Source organism: Lissotriton helveticus, chromosome 5_1 (assembly GCF_964261635.1).
Source record: "Lissotriton helveticus chromosome 5_1, aLisHel1.1, whole genome shotgun sequence".
NCBI lineage: Eukaryota > Metazoa > Chordata > Amphibia > Caudata > Salamandridae > Lissotriton > Lissotriton helveticus.
Genome location: NC_136065.1, coordinates 162075995 through 162090294, shown reverse-complemented (window position 1 = coordinate 162090294; position 14300 = coordinate 162075995). Strand labels below are relative to the sequence as shown.

At 45.8% G+C, this 14300-nt stretch overlaps 1 protein-coding gene across 1 annotated transcript in view; it reads right to left on the bottom strand.

Moving 5' to 3' along the window:
* SARDH (sarcosine dehydrogenase) overlaps positions 1–14300 on the bottom strand; it is a 741717-nt gene that overhangs the window by 434842 nt on the left and 292575 nt on the right. Inside the window, exon 9 of the mRNA XM_078641957.1 lies at positions 1402–1488. Coding sequence (XP_078498083.1) covers positions 1402–1488 — 87 coding nt within the window. The remainder of the gene's footprint in view (positions 1–1401; positions 1489–14300) is intronic.

Genomic DNA, 14300 nt, shown 5'->3' with positions numbered 1-14300 from the left:
CTGATGGACTCAGTCAGAGCAGGTGGGGGGGCATTTCAGGTTCTCATTGCCAATGGGTAGCTGTGGGTCCTAGGTCCCCATTGGAGTATATGAATGACACAGACAGTGGTGCTGTCAAAAACTGGAATTCTTCCAGTTGCTCTATTGGCAGGGTCATCTGACATGTAAAACCTGTAAATTGATGGGATGTGGGGATGTGTACAACAGCCTTTGTGAAAGATGTCAGCATTGACGTGTCCTCAGAACAATAAAGAAAAAAATCACTTTTATCACATAGCACTTAGCCAATCACCTATCTAAAAAAGGCTCACAGTGCACAAGGTATGGATCTTTCTCACTGGAAGTGGACCAAGCATCATAAAGCCACTTTTTGGGAAACATTCCATAGCATCACCCCCGAGAGCCTTTACAAATTGCAACAGTGCCAGAGCAATCCAGCAAGAGCTTCAGGTAATGCCACTCAGCCACTGCTCCTTGGTTTGAGTGATACACACAAGTGACATCTTAACACATGGGCATGCTAGGCAGTTGCCCGGGGCCCCACGAACATAGGGGCCCCATGCAGACTACATTAAACACTAATTTTCCGTTAAATATTTTTATTTCTGTGAGTGGTTGTGTAGGCATGGCCCAGTGCACTTCTTTACCCGGGGCAATGATGCTGTTAAGATGGCTGTGATGCACACCATGCTATTGCAGTGATCTTATGATAAGCAGGTCATGAAGTGCAATGAAAAGAACACACAGAGGGCGTCCATGCATCACACTGTTGATAAAAAGATGGCAGTGGTAGTAACAATGGTTTGGCACGAGTAAGTAAGTCAGACAGTGGAACACAAATGCAGCATCTTGCATGTACAGAGGCACAACACACTTGAAGCCCCCACATGCTTTTCTCCTTCCTAGTGCTTCTGAGAATGTTACCAGGACGCCGAAAAAGAGTCAGTACTCGGATAGGAATGAGACCCAAAGTCCCAAGAAGGTGGTAAGGATGGTGAAACAATGAAACAAACATACCAGACTTCTTCAGGTAAAGGAAACAATGGATTAATTAAGTAACGCACAGCACGCCTAAAAACCTAGAGTCTGTGCTATCTCAGCTTCAGCTGATTAATGTAGAATGCTCAACAAGGGTGACTTAACATTCCAGAATAGAAAGAGCTGGAAGGTGCTGGCTGGCAATTTAGGCAATATAGATCTTCGTACAATTCCACATTATGACAATAATTGATACCACAGAGGAGCAAGTTTAAGTGGAACGTGTTGGATATTCTTCCACATACTGGCAAGCCAGCTTTCTGAACTCCTACTGAACTGGGCATTATCTCTTATTAGAGAGGACCCCCGACTTCAAATGCGCAAAGGCAGAGCAAGGTTTTCTAAAGTGAAACAGTAACTCACCAGCACTATTGAAGCCACATCCCAAGAAGAAACCTCGGACCTCAGGTGCTTCCCCCATAAGAGGCTTGTGGTCAGCTGTGAAAGATTCTGTAATGGAGACAAACCACAGAGAATTAATACAGGTATGTAACAGTCAAATATGTCAAAGATAAGAAATTAATGTAACAAAATAGGACTCTCATCAACCCGCAAGGCATGAGAAACGATGACAAAACATAGAGGACTGATGCATAAGAATCTATCTCTTCAAAACTAAGAATGAACAAGGTTAAATCCTACTCAATTATTGTTAGATGAGAACTGTAGACATATCAAAGAACAACAGGACCACATGCAGATTGGAGCAAGTGCTACTTTCCCATAGCACTTAAATTAAAGCCTCATTTATGTGTCATTTGAGCAGCCAAGTTTAGAATGTTAAATTAATGGAGAATGCTCTTACTGTAAGATTCACATAAGAAGGAGAAGATTTGATTACATTCACCAGTGGAGAAGTGTGGCTCAATGGTTAGAGCGGCAGACCCTGATGCAGAGGTCTAGGCCGGGACCAGGGATCAATTCCCCGCCTCGCTGGGTCTTGGGCTCAAAAATTCCACGGACCTGATAATTCTCGCCTCGGTGCCTATTCCAATCATGGAGTCCCACTCTGCAACTCTGGGCAATAGCATGCTTAATCTCCATAACGGCCCCCACAACGCTAAGGATGCCTGGCCTCCACCTTGGGGGTGCCCAGGAGTGAACACCTCACAGGGAAAGCCAGGATGGGTTCCACAGCGGTATTCGTACAAGCGCCTTGAGACCCTTGCGAGTGAGTAGTGCGCTATACAAGTATCAATTTACATTTACCAGCATCTTGGTAAGTCATTGTCTGCTAGAAAGTCAAACTTAAGAGCACTTTGATCTGCTCTCAAATCGATCTGTTCCTTCTTCATGGGAAGGACCCAAACAAGCAGGCAGCCACCTTTCACATCAAAGACCAAGAAATTGATAATGCGGAGTCCCACAGGGATCGTCCCTGAGTCTCACCCTTTTCAACATATGTAGGACACTGCTCACCAACATAATTCAATCACAAGACATCACTGTCATCTCCTGCGCAGATTACACCAAACTCATCCCCTATCTGACGGACAAGACAATCACCATGAGGACCAAATTCACCAACTGGATGGACAGGGTTGCAGAATGGAAGTGAACCAACTGCCTGCAACTCAACTCTGACAAGACAGCAGTACTGGTCTTTGGCACCAAACCCTCCCCAGTGGAGTGGTGTGGCTCACTGGTTAGAGGCAGCAGATCCGGGAGCAGAAGTCGGCCCGGGACCAGGGTTCAATTCCCGACGCGGCAGGGTCGTGGACTTGGGTCAGCGGACTCGATAATTCTCGCTTCGGTACTTACTCTAATCAGGGGTTCCACTCTGCAACTCTGGGCATTAGCTTGCCTAATCTCCACAACGGCCTCATCAATTCCGGGGATGCCTGGCTCCACCTTGGGGACTCCCAGCAGGGACCATCCCACAGGGAAAGCCAGGACGGGTTCCCCAGAGTTATACAGCGCCAGGAAACCTACGGACAGGTAGCAGTGCACTTTACAAGCTCAAATACATTCAAATACATGGTGCTCCATCGGGACAAACACACACACACACACCCACAGACCATGACAGAAATCTAGGGATCATCCTAGACAACAACCCCAACATGACGTCTCAAGTCAATGTATTGTGCAAATCCTGCTTCCACATCCTAGGCATGCTACAAAAGACCTTCAAATGCTTGCCTCGGAACACCAGATGGACCACCACACAAGCACTCATCACCAGCAGGGTGGACTACAGTGACACTCTCTATGCCGGAATCTCGAAGCAACTCCTACACATACTCTAGATCATCCAGTACACCGCTGCAAGACTCATACTCAACCTCTCACGCTGCACCCATATCACACTGCACCTCAAGAAGCTTCACTGGCTCCACATTCACAAGCACAGCCAATTCAAACTTCTCACGCACACATACACAGCCCTACACAACACAGGACCAGTATACCTGAACAGCTGAATACACTTCCACCAACCCACCAGACACCTACGCTTTATCTCACTCGTACGCATTTGCAAAAGCAAAAACATGATGCCACTCCCTCTCCTACATCACACCCAAGACACAGAACAACCTCCCTCAGCGCATAAGAGCCTCCTCCTCACATCTTGAGTTCCACAAGAAGCTGAAGACATTGCGCTTTATATTAGCACCTTGGGAACAAAACACCCTCACACCTGCCCAAGTGCCTGGACACCCTCTCAAGTGATGAGTGCACTATACAAATCAAAATAAGTAAGAACTGAATCTGCTCAAACTCTAATTGAATTTAATATATGATTCAAGCTGTAACAAACTCGAACATTTTGTTGGTTTGAACTTCTTTTTGTGGTTCCAGGCTCTCAATCCATTGCTGATCAGTACAAAACCTTCTGGAAGCATAGCTCTGCTCATCTGACTCCAGTCCTTTCCAATGCATACTTTAGTAGGAGCGGTACAAAAGGGGGTGGTGATGGGCGGAGCATCTGAACCAATCAAACACTCACACCCAGTCAACAGATCTGGGTTTAATCCATCACCGTTCTTTAGCCCACTCTGCCACCCCAGTTAAGACATGGCCACATGTGAATCAGTCTGACCCTGTGCCTCATGGTAACAGTCCAGCCCGAACTGTCAAGCCATGCCTTCCCTGGACCGGAAACAAGCTTCCTAGGACCAGTTTCTGGCATTTCAGCCGTCTTCAGCCAGGCTTGCTGGAATCCAGTGGCAAAGTGAGCAAGGGACTCACGTCTGAGCATACCTGCCAACTTATGGCAAACAAAGCGGTACAAAAGGGGTGGTGATGGACAGAGGCTCTGAACCAATCAAACACTCACACCCAGTTAACAGACCTGGGTTTAATCCATCACCGTTCTTTAGCCCACTCTGCCACCCCAGTTCAGACATGGCCATATGCAAATCAGTCTGACCCTGTGCCTTATGGTTTGTAAGTAAGTTGGCAGAGTGGGCTAAAGAACGGTGATGAATTCAACCCAGATCTGGGTGTGAGTGTTTGATTGGTTCAGATGCTCAGTCGATCACCACTCCCTTTTGTACTACTTTAGTAGGAGAGCTGCCCCTTTTTGCATTCATCTATGCTGGCTTGGAACGATTAGTTGTAGCCATTGCATCCTTAGAAGTGAAGCTGGGATGGATTATACTGGAATCAACTGTTTGAGCACCTGTCCAGGGACGCAGGGTTTCTAGTCCTGGGTTAAGCCAATGGGTTCAGAGCAGAGTGTCAATAAGAGAAACAGGCTGATATATGGAGAATATGGTTACAACATATGGTTATAACAGTTCACAGTTATAGCTAATCATTGGGGCCGATTTGCAAAGGTACATGTACACAGGAGAAAATCTACAAGTGTATATTTACTCTTGTCCTTTGTAGCAAATAATTTACTACTTATGGTTATTTGCCATTTTGGAGTGTAAATTTGTAATGTCCTCGGGGAGTCCAAAGTTTCAGACGCAGACGGGCCGGGTACCGCTGCTAAACAATCTATGATGGGCGAATGAAGCGGCTCGGTCGTCATTCAATTGAGCTTCCCCGAGGACAGCCACTAACTATTTTGCAGGTCCCGCCAGCCTCGCGTTTCCTCTGACCCCCTGCAAACAGCTTTAATTCATGCCTCCAGGTCCCTGGACCCAGATACCTATTACCTTCCGGACACAAATTTATGTTGGATTTCCTTTCAATCCTTTAACCCAGTGGTCCTTTGTTGACCCATTCTTCGCCGGCGCCATTCGGCCAACGGCCTATATCCTCTGGATTGATATCCAACTACCACCTCAGCACTAATTTGAGACCAGTAACCATTGTCCTGATGATCTGGAATTGAACAGGTTAAAACGCCGTCGACTATTCAGCGCAAACTGGGGCGCTTGTGTGGTCAACCAACTCAGTCTAAATCAAAATACCTATATTTGCATTGTATTACTGACCACTCAATTATTTGTACCAGTTGGTTTTCCGACACTCACACTGTGTTTTCACCCTTGTATCACTGCGCCATTCACCATCACTTGCTTGTTCAGTACACAATTGTGTGTCATGGTAACCTTTGTAAAATTGTATTGTAGTACTGATACAACTACTTGAAAATAATAATCCTCTCTATATAAATGTTCTCGTGGTCTCCCTTTCTTCCACCTCCCGTTAGTGATTTATACAACTCTTGTAATTGTCCTTGCTAATGATTACCGGTTGAGACATTGTTGTTTTGTTCCATTACCGTCTTGGGTGATAAATGCAGGCAACAACCGAGTCCTTTAATGCATATTTCTCTCTATGACAATTAAGGACCATTACTGTTTGAGGCCACAGACATAGCACCAGGAATCACTGAACCATATAACTGCTGGCTAGGTATGTGTGTATATTAAAGATCATATAAAGTCAATTAAAAGTGATGTTAGAGATTATGAAAATTATTCCTCACACTTAAGGATTTTGGAGAGCTCTGATCTAAGCCACAAATAGAAAGCAGGTTGAGACTTTACATGGAACAACTTCAGATATTTCATCCTATGCCATAGTAGGTGCAAGTAATAAAACTAAACCTGTTCTTCCCTATAAACTCTGGTATGTGTATTTTACTATTCTTAGTGGTAATGCAGAAAGCAAGAAACGTAAATTCAAACAATAAAACAGTTGTGGAGATACCTACATTTCAATATTTTTCTTTTCCAACTGCATGTGATCAAGTGTCACTCAAAGTGTCCCATCAGGAACACAAGAGGGATACATAGGCACATTGCAAACATGGAAATGCCACACATGGGTATACTAAATACTTTCCAACTATGCACCGTGCATGAGTGATGACGTAGGCAATGACACTGCTTAAAGGGCACCAAGGTAGGTTACAGCTTTGGGCAGACACAGGCAAATGTTCCACAGTGGAAGTGTGTCATGAGAGTGGTGGACAACATTCCTGAAATTCAGTGGCTGAACTTCTGGCCAGAGACCTGGAGAGACTGGCTGCCTGAGGCACTTCTAAGAGGCCTGTCCAGAAGGGAGGCTAAGATTGGGACTTGCAAGTAAGATGTCCGGGGCAGGATTTGAGACTCAGCACTTCCTGTGACCACTGATGGATGCATTTCCCAGATCACTAATGTTCATTACCAATTAAGTTAATTGACATGCATTATTGACTCCATTGTTGTTAATTTCTGTATGGAGCCATTGAAGCTCATTACTCCCTGTAGCCACTTAATTATTACTGCTTGGTTCGGCTGATGTTCATTACGGATGGAGCGCATTTATTTTTATTGCTGCCTAGAACACAGGAATACATTTCTTTTGTGGGAAGTGGCATAACGTACCCCTTTGAGCCTTTGGGCGTTGCGCGCCTGAGTGAAGGAGCAATGACTATACTGGATACTTCCTTACACTCACTGTCACAGGACAGGTACAACATGTGCTGCAGCAGTGCAAGCCCGGTGCACAAGCGTAATAGGAGACTTCGCTACTGCTACCTCTTCTGTCTGATGGGTTAGTGAAGTGGGTCATGAAGGGTCTTTCAGTCTGCAGGACTGCAGATAAGAATTCCTAAATGAAGCTCAGTGAGCTGACGTACAGTAGAGGAAACAGTGGAATAGTATGAGAGAGCAAGGTAAGGAAGAAAAGCAAAAATGGGGGATAAAAGATGGGCAGACAAAGGGAAAAGAAAATAGGAGATGGAAGAAAACGTGAAACGTAGGAAGGAAGGAAGGCAGGATGGAAGGGTGAAATGAAAGAAGAAATGAATGGATGGAATAATGAAAGCATGGATAGATGGAGGGCTAGAGGGAGAATTGATGAAAGGGTAAACGATCGGGTGGAGCAGTGAAAGACTGATTGGTGACAGGGTGAATGGATGGAAGGATAGGCAGCTGGGTGAAAGGAGGAGGCAGGACGAGTGAAAAATTGGTGAGGGAAAGAATGGATGGACGAGAAGATGGGTGCAGTGATGGGTGAAAGGATGGATGTAGGATACAGAAGGATGAAAGGGTGGACGGATGAGAGATAAAGGTCATTATGGTTGGATGGCTGGCTGACAGAGCATGGAAATGTTAAGTGAAGAAAAATATTGATAGATGAAGAGAGAATAGTGAAAGGATGGACCAATAGATGGATGCAAAGAAAATGAAAGGATGAAGGGAGCTCTGATAAACATGGTCGGGTTTGGTCACTTGATTAGAGATATGATTGAAGAGGGGGGTATCTCAATTTTCGAGTAATTCGCTTGGGCTTGTTTCACCTTTTCAATATACAAAAGCCGAAACAAGTGGCATTAACAATGCTTGTTAATATGTGGTTAGCGTATAGTCCATATTCAAAGGTGGAAAAAATAAATACATGTTCAGAACCTGACTATTGTGCATTTTAGTCTTTACATGCACCTCGTCAGATGCCTTATCACTTATGACCCACAGTACTGAGATCTCTACATTGCTACGTATTCTGCTGATGATGTCAGTTACTCTTGTAAAAGAAGGCTTTAGCATGCAGATATTAAGCTTTTTATTTATAAAGGAGCAATTCCTTTGAATCCACGCCCCCTTAAGAGACCTCCCATCTTTATCATCCCACTTAAAGCACTGACAAACCAACAGGTCTCAGAATACAATGTGCATTTAGCTAAACAGCTATGATTGGATAAAGATGCTTCAGGTAACATGGAGCTAGTAGAAACTCCACCTAGTGAATGACGTCACAATCGGTTTTACCACCCAGCCAATGGTCATCAAAAAAGGCATTCTGCAACTTTTATTGTTGGGGGTTGCTGGTGGTATGATTGGGTAAGAGGATCAGCTTGTCTGGTTTCAATAAATGGTCCTTTTGTGGGCTGCTGTCGCGAGCTAACATTGGTTGCTACAGCACCGTACCCAAGAAACCAGGCCCACGCCCACACACGAGGTAGAACAAACAAATCAAATCATAGTGGTGCTGGTTTTGGAGGGGGGAGGGGGTTGCAAGGGACCTAGTGAGAAGTTTAAATGCTGCAATGTCACCACCTTTAATACCAAGTGCATTCATAATCTAAATCCGATTTGGCGTTTGCATTTCACCGACGGAGCCGACTGTTTTTCCTCGAGCGCCACTTAGAGCACGTGCCACTATTAAAGACCAAGGGGCTTCTTCCACGGGGAATAATCCCAGATAAAAATCTGTCTGGGAAACCGCAGCATCCAAGGCTGCCCTTGAACTACACTTTGGTGAAATGGCTCAGGCCAGGGCCCGCGGCGTCATCGAAGGATGTTTATCGTCAAGTGATCTCAGCCAGAGGCGGCCATTACCCAGCGACACAGCCGATTGGCTGCAGACCGACTTGTTTTATCTTCATCGTTTCCACAGGAACAGGTGCTGCAGCTCAGGACGAATGTTCTATTTTATTTATTTAATGGACCGCAGTCGACGTTTAGATGAGGCTGGGTGGGGTGGGAGAAGAGGGGACTCCTCTATTCACATTGCTTATCGGGTGGAGCAGTGAAAGAGCGTAGGGGTGGGGGGAGGTGTTGGGGATAGCTAAAGCACTAATGCCCTCCGGGGATGTTTCTATCAGAAATGAAGCAAGGTTTCTATGGATTACAAGTTTATCACCTTGCGGCTGTCATTTTACAGCCACAAAGCAATTTTCTAGCATCCTCACGCACACCTCCTTGACAAGTCTCCTTGTAGGAGTGAGCGCCCTGGGCCGGATATTGCTCAGTTCAAGGCGCAGTAAGACCCGGGGTGTGAGTGGACTCTGTCCATCATGTGTCAACAGGCCCCTGTCAGCCCTCGCGGTCCAGGGCCGGATACAGCCGTGCGCAGGTGCGCTGCTCGCGGCGGGGATCTCCGCGAACCCTCCGCGCCAGTGCTTATTGTCAGCCAAATCACAGCAGCCATTCCGCTTCCACAGACACCACACGTATTGCACAAGACACAAATGTAACCAGCCTCACAGATAATATCTTTCTACTCCCGGGCACTCTCGCGCAGACCTTTCTGTGTGACCCCCACACAACTCCTTCCCGACCAGCTGCTCCCCACAGGCGCCCATGGTGGGGGTGGGCTTGATCAGTGCTTTAAATGAAAATACAGAAGTACAGGTACTCACTCTTTGGAGTACTTGCTAGCTCCTGGGAAGTACCGGTACTCTCCCATTAAATGTACTGCAGCAGGGCTGAGAAGTGCCGATACTTTGCCTTTCAAAAGAAAGAAGTGCAGGTACTCAGTACCGGACAGTACCAGCTCATTTCAAGCACTGGTCTTGATACTATGCTCAAGCTGCTGGGTATCTAATTATCTAGATGTTCTGCTGTCGGCTATCTCCAAAACATTATAGTGTCACTTCATAGATCAAGCACGGAATTACCCCCTCATTATATTGTAATTGTTTATTGTTTGTAACAGGAATACGCATTGTTCTTTTAACTCCTTCCGTGCACATGACGGCTCCCGGCCGTTATGAGTCATGGTTGGTGTGTGCTCATGACGGCAGGGAGCCGTCCGAATGTTCCCACTCCACCCACGCAACACTAATACCTCGCCAGTGCGGGCAAATTAATCAGTGGGCGTAGTTCGGACGGCTTCCGGCCGTCATGAGCACACGCCCACCGTGATTTATGACGGCCGGGAGCCGTCATGAGTACTCGAGCTCCACGCCCAACCCCGCCTTCCCCCTCTCACCGCAGCAGAATTTGCCCCGCAGCGAAGGGGTTAAACCAAACCCACTAAGAGCATTGCTAAGGCAAGAAATAGCCTCAAATTTGCCCCTGAAGGTAAACTTCTGGTCGAGAAAAATAGCAGCACCAATGAAATACCTGGAAGTGGAACGGCTCTGGCTTACCTGCTCAGCCTACCAGTCATTTAAGCTAGAGTTGAGCAAACAAATCAAGCAGCTTTCCTGGCGAGAAGACAAAGCCAAATTCAGGTTGTGCAATCATGCATGGATGACCATCAACACCTACAAGGCACGCATTGCTCAAACTTATTTGAGCGCTAATTCAAGAAGCCTTATGAATATAAAAGAGCTCCAAGCCAGAGTTGGATTTCTACCATCAATCAACGCGCCTCCAAAATGGCACCAACCAATGGAGAACGAAGAGTGGAGACTCTGCCAACATCATAGGGAAGACTTTCTACATATACTACGCATTTGACATCTATCTTAGATCCTGTGGTCAAGGAATCCTGTTTTGCATGAAAGGCTTGACAACAAACACCATGGCGTGCTTTGCAAAACTTCTTTGAAAAGCGGAGTAACTTATCAAGCAAACCACAATTAAAGCTTCAGGAAACACAATGTAGCCAGGATATTAGCTGTCCCCATGAATGGTCAACTGCTTTTGGCCGAAAAGCCTGGTCAGCCAAAATCGCAGAACTTGCGCACATCATACAAACTACTTCAACTAGTTAAAATGCAGTTTCTGAGCCTGTTGACGGCTACTAGGACCTTGAATATGTACAAGGTTCTGCCATGTTTCAGAACTGTTCAACTGGAAATATGCATTTTTGATGACCTAAGCTGCTCTCAGCTGCTTTAGCACCACCTACAATCAAACCAGCAATTAGCAGCCACTTTCATCTAAATGCTTCATATCGCCCCCATCATTTGCTGGACCAGAACTCTGATAATGCCAATTGAATTGCACTTAAGCAACGTGTTGAGCACTAATGAACAATGATGAAATGCACTTTAGCCTTTGTGTCATAATCAAGGTATGAATACCGAAGGCATTTATTACTCTACCAGTGCCCGGATTGGCGTAGGCGAGATGACGCATATCTATTCACTGCACATCGCTCCTACTGGAAGAATTACACTTCAGCACTCTACCTTTTCGTTGGATGTGGATTCGAACAATCCCGGATGTATTGCATTTTAGCTTTTTATTGCTCCATATTTAACGCTGTTTGGCCTTTTAGAATTTCTTGTTTTTTAGCTCGCCATTTTATTTTTAATTTTCTCTTTATTGTTATTTGATTGCAATGCTTTTAATTAATTGTGCAAAGAAAGTTATTCATTCTTTCCAACACAAACACATGTCTAGGGGCCAACCTTCTAGGCGCGTTCAGCAATAATTGTAATTGTATTTATATAGCGCTTACTACACCCGAGGAGGCATTGAAGCGCTTTTCAGCGAGTAGCACGCTACTCCGGATCCCAAAGGTGGAATAGTAGAGAGAAATGTAAATACTTATTGGGAGTGTTAGACATGAGAGTGGGTTAGCTGGATCAATTAACAAGACCTCACGAATAACATAAGGCAGGCACAGAGCGAAGTAAAACAATACCTCCAACATGGCTGAATACCAGGGATCCACCTACAAAAGAGGCCTAGAAAGTTTGCAATCTGGGTGTCATCCTTGACAGCAAGGTCTCCTCCACCCCACATGAGAACTCACTCACAAGAGTGTGTATTACCGTCTACAACTGCTCCAAAGCACAACTACTCTCTAGCTCCCTCAAAAGATCACACATGGCCTTGCACTGGTCGTAGCCAATCCGGATCACTGCAAAAGCCTCTCTATGATCCCCATTGAAACACCCTTCCTCAATGATTGAGATCGGAAAAAGAGGTCCTAAAGTTTAGTGTTGATGTTTCTTCCCCTACCCCTAGTGCTACAGAGCTTTGAAACAATATTTTGCTATATGAGACAGCACTTTGCGGTTTGAGAACTATGTAAAATCTCAAACTAAATAGATACATTACCACAAGAAAATGAATAAAATACTGAGCTATATGACCAAGAATAGCTGACAAAGTTACAGTTGTTGTACAGACAAGATAGACAGAAAGGGGGAGGTTGGAGGTGTGGAAGGGAGAAGGGCTCCTCCTTGCGTTCAACTGAGGTAGAGTCACCAGAATCCAACTTGCCACCTGTAGCTCACAGCATTAGGTTCCACTGATAGTCAGGGCTATTGGAATTATGTGGCAGGGGAGGGTCAAATTATGCGACAGGGTTGACTAAATTACAAGGCAAGAAAAGGCAAATTATGTGGCATAATGCAGCACATTTTGTGATAGTATTACTTCACTATGTTGTAATTTTTACACTCGTTAACATTATAGGGGCTTTGGTTCCACCTAATTAGTACCACTTTAACACCCAAATATGTCAATAAGCAACAGAAGGGTAACACCGGCCATTGCGTTTTAGTAACTTTTAAATCTGCGGATCATGTAGCAGAGGGTGGATTATGTGCAACAAATGTTGCAAATCTATAATGGACGCTGCAGTTGCAGCACCAGGAAGGAGGGGAGAGTGGTGGGGACTGCCAAGTGCTCATGATGGTTTGGCTGGCCCTCTGGGGCTGGCCAAACCGTCATGTGCACTTGGCCTTTCTCCAGCTAGCTGCGTTGTACAGATGGGTGGAGAAACCAACACAGGCTACCAGTCTATGTATGAGCCCTGAACTGAGGCGCACAGACCATCCAATCGCTGCTCACATGATGGGAATTGGGAGCTGGGAGGCGGCGCAGTGTGTAGCAGGTCCTGACAGGGCCAGACTGGCCATAGCAGGCACCGGGCAATCCCCCGGTGCGCCGCACGGGTGGGGTCCGGTTTTGGGCCCCTTAGGGCTGTTTTTGGAACAGGGCTGTTTTTGCAGCATAGCTGCAAAATCGTCCCTGTACCAAAATCTGCCGAAAACCGGCTCCGGCAAAGAGCTCAGCGGCACCTCTAACCCCCCCCCCCCCTCCCCGAGTGGTGAGGGGGCGGTCGAGCACTTTGCCAGGGCCGGTTGTGGTTCCCAGTCCGGCCCTGGGTCCTGACCGTCTGGGCGACGAGGATCAGGAGAAAGGTGGCGGCTGTTGGAACAGGTAAGTGAATTTACTTTCTCTAATTATATATATATTTTTTTTGTTTGTGTTCCTCCCCTCCCCACCACTTCACAAGATGATGGACACTCCTGTAAACATTTATATATTCAATACCTAAGTACCTTACGAGGACAAGCCAGAGGGCACAATTATTTGTCCTTTTCGGTGGGGAGTATGTCTTTTGAACCCTGGCCATTACACTGGCCACTTTAAATACCGACTCCTTGAATTAAGATGCTCTTCCACACAGACTCCTTTCACAGACATAAAATACATATTTGCCATCACTGCAAGCAGTGCATTTATTATGAAAGTCTTCTATGGACAAACATTAAATAGCCATCTTTACAGACACAAACTGGGGTGCAGCTGAAAATTAACAGAATTATAAATGTAAATTCACTGCAGAAGAAACAGATCTTGCAGGCTTTGTGTTCAAGGATGAGATCCATGGAATCAGACCAGCGGGACGAGCAATACGGTGCAGCTTATAAGTAAATGTACTCCAGCGCTAACAAACAACCTTCGGTGAGCAATAAACAGGTTATTGGCATGCGTGTGAAGCATGCTTAAGAAGTACCTCCTTTGCATCAAAGCCATCCCTCCTGGGCTGCCTAGCATAGCTCAACTAAAGCCAGCACTTTCACTTAGCGCCTGGTGTCTTTGGTAGTAGTTACATTGTTTTACTAAAAGACTATTTTGGGTGTGGGTTGTGAGAATTAATATATAAGCTACTTAGTTGATATTAGGTTGCATTTTCATGGTAATTAACATCTATTCATTCATTTATGTAGGAGTTTCATGTAGCCAGGGCACAAGTCCTAAAAAAAAGAAGTGGGGGGATGCTGTCACCGGAAGGGACATCACGACAGGAAGTGACGTCACAACAGGTGGCTTGCACCATCGGGCTCATTGCCTCCCCTCGCTCACCCCTTAGATGCAATTGCATCTGAGAAGTCAGCGTGTGAGCAGCGTGCTGTGAGCTCCGATCTCGTCCCAGAGAGGCCAAAGAGTGAAGTC